General features: G+C 52.5%; 1 protein-coding gene across 1 annotated transcript in view; it reads right to left on the bottom strand.

The window, feature by feature from the left end:
* The window catches only part of Ankrd52 (ankyrin repeat domain 52), an 18,395-nt gene extending 9,848 nt beyond the window's left edge, over window positions 1-8,547 (bottom strand). Inside the window, exons 1-15 of the mRNA XM_029542024.1 lie at window positions 8,438-8,547; window positions 8,035-8,118; window positions 7,519-7,597; window positions 7,255-7,325; window positions 6,087-6,287; window positions 5,179-5,266; window positions 4,753-4,895; window positions 4,192-4,404; window positions 3,894-3,972; window positions 3,529-3,643; window positions 3,286-3,368; window positions 3,089-3,206; window positions 2,844-2,912; window positions 2,558-2,698; window positions 2,396-2,476 (exon numbers count right to left, since the gene is read on the bottom strand). Coding sequence (XP_029397884.1) covers window positions 2,396-2,476; window positions 2,558-2,698; window positions 2,844-2,912; window positions 3,089-3,206; window positions 3,286-3,368; window positions 3,529-3,643; window positions 3,894-3,972; window positions 4,192-4,404; window positions 4,753-4,895; window positions 5,179-5,266; window positions 6,087-6,287; window positions 7,255-7,325; window positions 7,519-7,597; window positions 8,035-8,118; window positions 8,438-8,464 — 1,592 coding nt within the window. The 5' untranslated portion in view covers window positions 8,465-8,547. The remainder of the gene's footprint in view (window positions 1-2,395; window positions 2,477-2,557; window positions 2,699-2,843; window positions 2,913-3,088; window positions 3,207-3,285; window positions 3,369-3,528; window positions 3,644-3,893; window positions 3,973-4,191; window positions 4,405-4,752; window positions 4,896-5,178; window positions 5,267-6,086; window positions 6,288-7,254; window positions 7,326-7,518; window positions 7,598-8,034; window positions 8,119-8,437) is intronic.
* Between the last annotated feature and the right edge of the window lie 1,616 nt (window positions 8,548-10,163).

A 10,163-nucleotide genomic window follows, 5' to 3' on the forward strand; every position in this document is an offset into this window, starting at 1 on the left:
TACATGTAGACCAGGCTGGCTGTCCTGGAACTATACATACAGACCAGGCTGTGGCTGTCCTGGAACTATACATGTAGACCAGGCTGTGACTGTCCTGGAACTATACATGTAGACCAGGCTGGCTGTCCTGGAACTATACATGTAGACCAGGCTGTGGCTGTCCTGGAACTATACATGTAGACCAGGCTGGCCTCGAACAGAGATCATCTGCCTCTACCTCCTAAACACCAGGATGAAAAGTGTGTGCCATGGTGACGTATAAGATTTACAGAAAGGGGCTGGAGAGATGGCTCAGTGGTTAAGAGCACCGACTGCTCTTCCGAAGGCCCTGACTTCAAATCCCAGCAACCACATGGTGGTTCACAACCATCTGTAATGGGATCTGACACCCTCTTCTGGGATGTCTGAAGACAGCTACAGTTGTACTTACATCCAATAAATAAATAAATCTTAAAAAAAAAAAAAAAAATTTACAGAAAGAACCAACCCCCTTCCCTACCTCTCATGTAGTGAGCAAAAAGGTTCTTAACTATTCTCCCAATGGATGGCTCGGGGTTGCTCGTATGTGTGTGTGTGTGTGTGTGTGTGTGGTCACTTGAGTGTGTGCACGTGTGCTTGCATGTGTGTTGACTCTCAGCATTCAGTCCTCTCTTTCCATTGCCTGGGTCCCAGGGATGGACTCAGGCCATGATGCCCAGAAGCAAGCATCTCTCCCTCCCACTGAGCTACCTGAAGGCATGATGACTGGTTTTAAGAAGGAAAAGAATTCATTGTAATTCATCTTGATGTATTTGAGATATGCTCTTGCTGTGTAGTCCAGGGCTAGAGCTTCCTGTCCCAGTCCTGTATATACTGCTGATGGGGGTGGGGGTGTCTGCTGATGGGGGTGCGGTGTCTGCTGATGGGGGTGGGGGTGTCTGCTGATGGGGGTGCGGTGTCTGCTGATGGCGGTGGGGGTGTCTGCTGATGGGGGTGCGGTGTGTTTACTTTATTTTTAGGTGAGTTTTTTGCTGTTTGTGACAGAATCTTACCTACATAGCTGGAATGTACTGGAATTCAATCCTCCTACTTCAGATTCTCAAGTGCTAGAGGCTACAGGTAGAAATCAACAAAACTAGGTGCTTTTATTAAAAAATAAAAATAAAAATAAAGGGGGGGTCTCAGGTAACTGAGGCTGGCCTCAAATTCTAAGAACAAGGTTGTCCTTGAACCCGCCCTCTACCTATCCTTTTTTTTTGTTTTGTTTTGTTTTTTTTGTTTTTTTTTGTTTTTTTTCTTGTTTTTTTCCTTTTCTATTTTTTCTACCTATCCTTTGATCCTTATCCTTACCTCTCAAGGGCTGGGCTTACAGATGTGTGCCACCCACCACGCCCAGCTGGTGTTTTGGATTTTTCCAGATAGGCATTCATTATGTAGTTGATGTCCTAGAACTCACAGAAAAGACCCTTCCGCCTCCGCCTCTCGAGTGCTGGGACTGAAGGCGTGCAATTCACCTGGCTGGTTCAGATTGTTTAATAAAGTTTACTGAAGCACAATTTTAAACATTTACTTTTTTTTTTTTTTTTGAATTTTCAAGACAGGGTTTCTCTGTATAGCCCTGGCTGTCCTGGAACTCACTNTGTAGACCAGGCTGGCCTCGAACTCAGAAATCCACCTGCCTCTGCCTCCCGAGTGCCGGGATTAAAGGCGTGTGCCACCACACCTGGCTCACAATTTTAGTCGTAGCAGTCTTATCAGTGGTTTGCTCTCTAGGCAAATATTCCTGAAGACGTTTGGTTGTCATGTCTCGATGTTGGGAACAGTTTTAACATTGTACTCTACAGCGAAATCCCCACCACCAAAGCCCCAGGGTAATTCATCTGTTGTGTTGTGTTGTTTTGCTTTGCTTTGTTTTGAGAGAGAGAGAGAGAGAGAGAGAGAGAGAGAGAGAGAGGGTCTGACTGTATAACCCTGCAGACGTAACTTGCTGTGTAGACCAGGCCTCAAACTCTTCTTCCTGAGAGCTAAAATGAAGGTCTGCACCACTACACCCAGCTTAATTCATCCTTTCTCCTTAGAACCAGCTATGAGGAGGCTCAGTAGCATCCTGCCTGCTCTGAATGAATCAAGACCATCCCAGGACCAACGCCTAGCACCTTAGCACCTAGAACACCTGGAACACGAAAGATAAGGGCTCAGTTAAAGCAGCCCGTGCATGTTGCTTTCCCATCCTCCTAGGCTCCCTGTTCCTTGAGGGGAGGAGCTGCATCGCTCATTTGTCCTTCCCTACACATTCCCCACACTGCAGGCTGACCAATGAGGCAGTGGTGGCAGCGGAGTCGGGATGGGAGGAAGGATAAAGGAGGGTCAGGGTGGCTCTGGGGAGGCACATCGCACCAGCCTCTTCAATACTCACAAGAAGGCCTCCTTCCTACGGGACTCCTTCAGCAGCTCATCCTCCTCAGCATCATGGCTGGAAGCAGTGTGGGGTTCCGCTCTGGCAGCACACAGGAAAAGAGGTTAGGACAGTTCAGGGAGGTCGAGGGACGAGAAGCACCAAGGTAGGAAGGAGCCTCACCTCCGGTAGGTGTCAGAGGCAGCAGCATAGTGAAGGGGCGAACAGCCCTTGCAGTCGGCCTCATTGACGCCGGCCCCGGCTGTTACCAGCGTCACTGCACACTGGTAGCTACCATTGGCAGCTGCATAGTGCAGTGGGGTCCTGGAGAGTGTGTTGAGGGACAGGTCAAAGAGTCAGGGACAGATATGAACACCAGATAAGCAGTATATAGGTACCCATAACATGTCCCTTGCTTATGCCCCTCCTCCCACAGCGTTCTCTCTGACACCTCAGCATACTAACCTACCTTCCAAATTTGTCTCTCCTTCTCAGGTCAGCTCCACTGCTCAACAGCAAATTAAGACACTCAACATTCCTAAAAGACAGACAAGGGGTTAGTGTAAAAGCCTTGAAGCACGGCCACCAATCCCGGTAGAGGCTGAGAGTGGACATTCTGACAGCGACTATTTTCATTGTTTAAGGGAAAGAAGCCAGGCAGACGGTGGGGACCCCACCCCTGCTCTGCTCTCAAGGCCAAGGGAGAAGACCCACCCTCCTGAAGCAGCAGCATGAAGACAGGTGCGGCCAAGGCTGTCCGGTGTGTTGATGTCAAACCCAGCAGAAAGCACGTGCTCGTTGCTGAGTGAAGACACGATGCTATACAGCTGACCTGGAGGGGCACACCAGCCACATTGCATCCAGGATCCCTGCACCACCACTGCCCCATCACCCAGCCCATCACCAAGTACCTGAGGAGAGAAGCTTCCGGCAACAGTCAGAGAATCCAAAGAGAACGGCTAAGTGCAGGGGGAACATGTCGTGGATACCTCGCCTGGGAAGAGGTAGACAGAGTTACATACAGAGCTCATTTCTGTGGTCGCTACCACCCTAGGAGTCAAGGTTAAGAGGGGCTCCGGCTGTGCCTTCAGCAAGCACCTCTGGACGTCTGTGTTTGATGTGTGGACAATGTGGGGTCAAAGGTCCTGACTCACCGGGCAGTATCTGCGCCATTGGTCATGAGAGTGCTGATGAGTAGCTCGTGTCCGTAGCGAGCAGCCACATGTAGGGGCGTGTTCCCAAACTTGTCAGCACAATCAATCTCGCTACCTGAGACAAGGATACACACACAACCCATGCTTGTCTCAGGCTTAAGTCCATTCACACCAGTTAGTGATCACTCAAGTGCTATCCTATGTTGAATTGATGCAAGCATTCTGCATGCAGTACTTGGAAGCCTTAGACGGGGAAAGGCAGAGTTCCATCCAAATGCCTGTCCTGAGCTGGAGAAGGGGTCGGGAGGACAGAGGTTTCAGGGGGGAATTCCTCAGGGGAAGAAAGCACGTTTCTGAGTCCTTACCATTCTGGATGAGGATCTGGGACCGCGTGAAGCGCCCATGGATGGCAGCCATGTGCAGGGGACTTTTCCCTTCTTTACTCTGTGGGAACATGGCGGTAGTTATTAAATGTAAAGTGCAATCTTTACATACATGTACAGTGCCTTTTAGGAAGATGTCAGTGAGGATGGAAATGTTATATGGATCCCCTGGCCACATCCTCAAGTCCCTGATAAGACTTAATTACCCACAAGACCAATGGGTAATTCTCCCAGGAAGGCTATCGAGACATGTTAGTGTGTACATCACCCTCTCAGGTACCTGGTAGTTGACATCAGCCCCATTATTAACTAACAGCTCCAGACAGAGCGCGCCATTGGTAGAGACAGCCGCCACGTGCAGTGGAGTGAAGCCCTTGTCATTTGGCTGGTTCACATTGGCTCCTGCATTCACGAGCTCGATAGCCACAGCATCCTGGCCCAGGTAGCAAGCAATGTGCAAAGCTGTGTTTCCAAAAGCGTTGGGCTCATCGATCTGCATTTCCAGGAGTGAGGGTACAAAGTCAGAAGCAGCCAGCTAGCCTACAGGTCCTAGAAATCCGACTGCCTCAGCCCCTTCAGGCTTCTAATACAAAATAACTGTTCTGTTATACAATGTAAGCCTTAATCAGACCCTTTCCCCATGCCCTTCTAGCCTCCAGAAAGCCCCAGCATTCTCAACCTCTATAACAGACTCTGACCTCAGCCCCGTCCTGAGCCCCCAGACCCAGTGTATACTGCTCTGACCTCGGCCCCCCCCATCCTGAGCCCCCAGACCCAGTGTATACTGCTCTGACCTCCAACCCCTTCCTGAGCCCCCAGACCCAGTGTATATTGCTCTGACCTCGGCCCCCATCCGAAGCAAGTGCTTCACCACTTCAATCTGGCCACTGGCTGCAGCTGTGTGGAGCAGCCCGTAGCCCTTTCGATCTTTACAGCTGAGGTCTGCTCCACGTGCCACCAGCAGTTTCAGGACCTCTAAATGCCCTATGAAGAAAAAAAGGAAAGAAGGAAAGAAAGAGGGAAGGACGGAGGGGAAGAGGGAGGGAGGGAGGGAGGGAGGGAGGAAGGAAAGGAAAGGAAAGGAAAGGAAAGGAGGGAGGGAAGGAGAGAAGCAAGCAGGTGGATGGTAAACCCAAAAGCCCTAAAGCTCCACCCACAAAGGCCTCAGGCTCCCTCCCCAAAGGCTCCAGGCTCCACCCCCAAAGGGTGAAACTTGCCCTGGGGATCCTAACAATCAAATTCTTCCTTTTCCTACAGTGTCTCTCACCTAGAAAAGCTGCCCAGTGCAGCGGCTGCCGCTCCTTTTTATCGCAGACATTCAGGCTGGCTCCCTTATTCAGGAGCAGGTTCACTGTCTATATTAGGATATAAAAGACACGGGACAGGTTCATGCGCTCAACCTACCAAGGTCCAGATGCCTCTGACCTCCTGAAAAGAGAGGTGCACTCAGCATCCTCTCCCTTTGTGTTTGCAATGTCGGGGGTGACAGCTGACACCTCTGTTCTCAAGCAGGACAACCTGGAGGACCAGAGCTGTGGCACCCACAAGATGCCACTGGGTAAAAGAGATTCAAGGGTTTCTTCAGGTGCTTGCAGACTCTCAAAACCTTATGAGTCTATAATTGTGTCACTTGGGCAGGACGACTATCAGGATTAATTGGGCTACAGAGTAAGTTCAATGCTATTTAAGGTAAAATGTAAAAGGAGGGATGGAAATGCAGGTAAACAGTCTATCGCTTGCCTGCCATTGCCAACACTAGAACAAAAGAATTTCAATCTATGGTTCAAAGTGTAGCTCGGTGACACAGCCTTTACCAAGCATGTATAACACACTGGTTCAATAAAAACTCAATATAAGCTGTGGATGCCAGTGCATCCTTTAACCTGATCACTCAGAAAGCAGAGGCAGGGGAATCTCAGTGAGTTCAAGTTCAAGGCTGGCCTAGTCTACATAGCAAGCTCCAGGCCAGACAAGCATGGATAGTAAGACTCTATCTCAAAAACAAACATCCCCCCTCCCCAACAAAACCCTCTGGTTAACGCAATCATTCCTCTGGGGCAGGGCCCCAAGTGTCTAAATAACTATCTGAGCTACTCCTGCCCATCGGGTCTAGAAGCACATAAGGGGTGAGCAGGAACAGAGAGAAGTCTGTGCCTAGACTGCAATGCTCCTCACCTCAAGATGCCCACTGTGTACAGCGTGGTGTAGAGCGCTGCGCCCGCTCCTGTCAGCCACATTGAGGCTGCTCAATAGGGGTGCCAGAGCCTCTGCACACTTGGTGGCCCGGTTGGCAGCAGCCACATGCAGTGGTGTCTGCCACAGCTTGTCCCGGGCATTCACATCCGCTGAGTGTGCCAGCAGCAGCCCCAGCACCTTCTGTGATGGAGCAAGGGACAAGAGAAGACAGAGGGGAGCAGGAAGTGACATAGGAGAGATGGAAGGGGCTGGTATGGTGACTAGTCGTCCATCTTCCTAGCACGGTATTTCTTCATTTCCTTTACACACCTAACCTCTCCAGACCTGAGGTCGTTGGAGCTTAAACTTCTTTGCTTTGCTGAGGAAAACAAGGTTCTGTTCCCCAAGCCACTTAGCATCTATCATCCTACAACCCAGGTCCCTGAAAATCTCCACTCACACCCACCCTGGGCAAATCCACACATCCCAAGCTTACTTCCAGGAAAAACAAATGGCTCCCACTGTATTAATGGCAAAAACATCCTTCCCCTTAGCCCTTCCATAGACACCAAAATCATATCTTCTATAACCTCAATAAACAAACATAACTGGATCCCCTTCGAAATTCAATGTTCCCGGTAGGTAAACCCGTCCCACACCATTCCCACTGGCCTTAAGCTCTCTCCCCCTGGGGGCTTGAGTCAAGGAAGTGATGAGAGATCAAAGAGCCTTTCCCTTCCTCTTCAGGGTTGATAACACCATAGTACAGGACTCCGCATGAGTTTGGGCCCTTAGGCGGTCAACTTAAATGTTGCTTGAGGGGCAAGGACACAAGAATCGCCACTCCCCACCCCATCACAAGGAGAGAAATCTCAGTGCCCAGAGGGGGATCAGACTTAAGGTGGCCCCCAGGGAGGGATGAGTCACTCAGGCCTGGCAGCAGGGCCCCCGCAGTCTGCCAGCCCAGTGTTAAGCTCTCCCTGACGTCACATCAGCTGGCAGCACTCAGCAACCCCCCCTTCACCAGCCAGTTGTAGGGGCAGGAAGGAGAGGCCAAACTCTGGTCTCCTCCCTGTGTGGGGCAGAAGAGTCTGTAGGGCAGAGAACTGAGTTTCTCTAGCCCTCAGCCCATCATTTTTGAAAGGGAGAAATGAGGCAGGGTCTGTACCTCGTTTCGGGAGGCAGCGGCACGATGAAGAGGGGTCAGCCACAGTGTGTCCTTAGCGTTGACGTTAGCACCTGTGTGGACACAATTTCCTATTTTGTTGGGATTTGAGGAGGAGGAGGAGGAGGGAAGGAAACCAATAATCAGAGTGGGGAATCCTGAACGGACAGAAAGCCATTCTTGGACCAAGCACCAGCAATCAATCCTCGGATCTAAAGAGACTTCTCCCCTCACTAGGTGCCGCACCTCCCAGCTCCCCACTTTCACCTGACATCAGTAGCAACTGGAGGATGGGGACATCGCCTACGTAGGCAGCAGCATGCAATGGGGTTCGCCTCTCTTGGTCCTGGGAAAGGCAGAAAAGAGAAGCAGCTGTAGAGAGAAATTATCCCGAACGCCAGTTCTAGTATGAGAACTCCAAGCCCTTCCCTTCCTCTAGGTTCTGCAGGGTCTTAAATCCCAATATCGGGCTTCAAAAGCCAGCATCCTGGGAGGGTGGAGTCAGGGCTACCGACCAAGAAACCTACTCCTTCCCGGAGGGGTGGGGGCGCTGCAGACCCCGATGATTGAGAAGAGAACACCGTTTTCTGGGCATCCCCAGAACCCATGGTCGGTGCTCCATGCCTGACCAACCTTAAATGCGGAGCAGGCTCCCGTTTCTGGGTAGAAAGAGCTGCAGTTTCATCAGAGCAGAGGAGAAACGGAGCCGCCCCACTTGTGGGGAGGGGTCCCGAACACCGGAGCCCGGATTCCGGCTCGCCATCCTCCCTGCTCCCAACTCACCAGTACGTTGATGTTCTCCTTCTGCGAGAGGAGGGAACGCACTTCCTCCACATCTCGGCTAAAGATGGCCTGGACCAGGGGCGGCTGCAGGGAGAACCAGCTTTCAGGGAGCGGGCCCGAGCCACGGCGTTACCGGGAGGTGGGGGAGCTCACAGGTTGGAGGGGGGCGTCGCTGGAGGGGCTGCGCTACAGGGGTCCTGGCTGCAGCGGATTCCCGCCGTGCCCCCACCGGTCGCCGGGCCCCCAAGGACACCCGCTCCGCGGAGTGGAGCACGGCGTGGGGCGCGGCGGGAGCCGCGGGAACCCCGGGCTCGGGCCCAGCCTAGGCCGCACATCCCCGGGCTCGCGTGGCGGCGGCGCCGGAGCTTGGAAAGAGGAAGTGGGGAAGGGCGGGAGGGCTGACCTGGTCCGTGATGCTGAGGATCCCCATGGCCCGGCCCAGGCTCCGTCCGCATCGAGCTCGCGGCGGCGGCGGCAGCGGCGGCGGCGGCTCCACCGGGGACACGGGGCGGCCCAGGCGGCGGCTGCGGCGGCGGCTGCGGGGAGAGGGCGGCCCCGCCTACCGGGGGGCGGGCGAGCGGGAGCCCGCAGCGCTCCCTGGCGGCGAGCCTTGGCCGGGCCTCGGGGTGCTCGCTGTCCGCACAGGCTGCCCGGGCCTCGGCACCCTCGCCCGGAGCCAGGACGGCCAGGGCGGCCCGGACTCGCCCTGCCCCGCGCGCGGGTTCCGCAGCTCCGCCAGCGGACCGCGCTGTGCCCTCCGTTGCAGCCGGGGCGGCCCGAGGGGTCTCTCGCAGGCCCATGGCACGGAGTCGGGTCTCGCTCCCCCGGTGACTCCCGAGCTCAGCCGGCGAGAGCTCACCCACAAAGTGCTCCGGTAGAGCGGACGCCTCCCGGCCGTACTCACACCCCCGAGTACCCCAGAGATAGTGGAAGCTCGGAGTGTGGCGACCCGAGGCTTATAGATGGCCCCAGAACCAGTCTCCACTGGGTAGAAAGGAAATAGCAAGATTGCTAAACTGCAGAAAAATCTCAAGAAAGACTCCTGCTTCAGGAAGCCTCCGTGAAGATCAGGGCACTTGGCAGCCGGAGAAAGGCCTCTAAGCCCAACAGCAACTCCATAATTACCTGCCAGGTTAGGGTAATAACAGTAGAGAGGAATTCCCCCTCACCCATTGGAGAGGTCAAAAGAGGCAGCCAATCAGGGACAATTGGCCGAGGGAAAAAGAAAAGTGGAGACTGATAGATGGGTACAATTTATAAAAGACGCTTTAGAGCCAGGTGTGAATCATGTATAAGATTCCTGTGCTTTGGAACCTGAGGCAGGAGGATGGGGTATTCAAGAACTGTCCTGGCTACGTCATGAGCCCCAGTTTACCCTAGCTTCCTTTGTGTTGCTAAGATAACAATGACCAAAAACAACTAAGAGAAGGAAAGGGTTTAGTCCATCTTTGAGAAAACTTATGGCAGAAACTCAGACTGGAACTTGAAAGAAGAACCCAGGGAGGAATGCAGCTTGCCGGCTCAAGCTTAACCAGATCTCTTATCTAATTTAGGACCACCTGCCTAGGGATGGTACCACCCACAGTGTATGGGGTCCTCCTATATCCATTAGCCAACAAGAAAGTGTTGGGGCTGGCTGGGTGGTTCAGCGTGTTAACGAGAATTGACCACCCTTCCAAAGGGCCCAAGTTTAATCCCTAGCAGCCACTTGGCAACTGAGAGCTGATTGTAACTCCAATTCCAGAAATTTTTGGTGGGTAAAACATTCATACGTGTAAGATAATAAAAGTAGTTTAAATTGAGAAGAAAACACTCTGTCTCAAATCTCACCTCCAAACAACAATAACAACAATAATGCATAATAATAAAATAATAATAAATTTGGGAGGGAGGATGGAAAAATAGCTAATAAGTTAAAAGTGCTTGCTGTTTATACAGAGGGCCAGAGTTTGATTCCCAGCATGCTGGGAATACAGACAACTATCTGTAACTCCTGATTTTTGGATATCCAACGCCTTCTGGCCTCTCCACGCACTAAGCACACTTGGTGTACTTACACACACATACGGAAATATTCAAACGCAAGAAATAAAAATAAGCCGGGCCTGGTGGCGCAGGCCTTTAATCCC

This window comes from Mus pahari, chromosome 9, assembly GCF_900095145.1.
Source record: "Mus pahari chromosome 9, PAHARI_EIJ_v1.1, whole genome shotgun sequence".
NCBI classification, from domain to species: domain Eukaryota; kingdom Metazoa; phylum Chordata; class Mammalia; order Rodentia; family Muridae; genus Mus; species Mus pahari.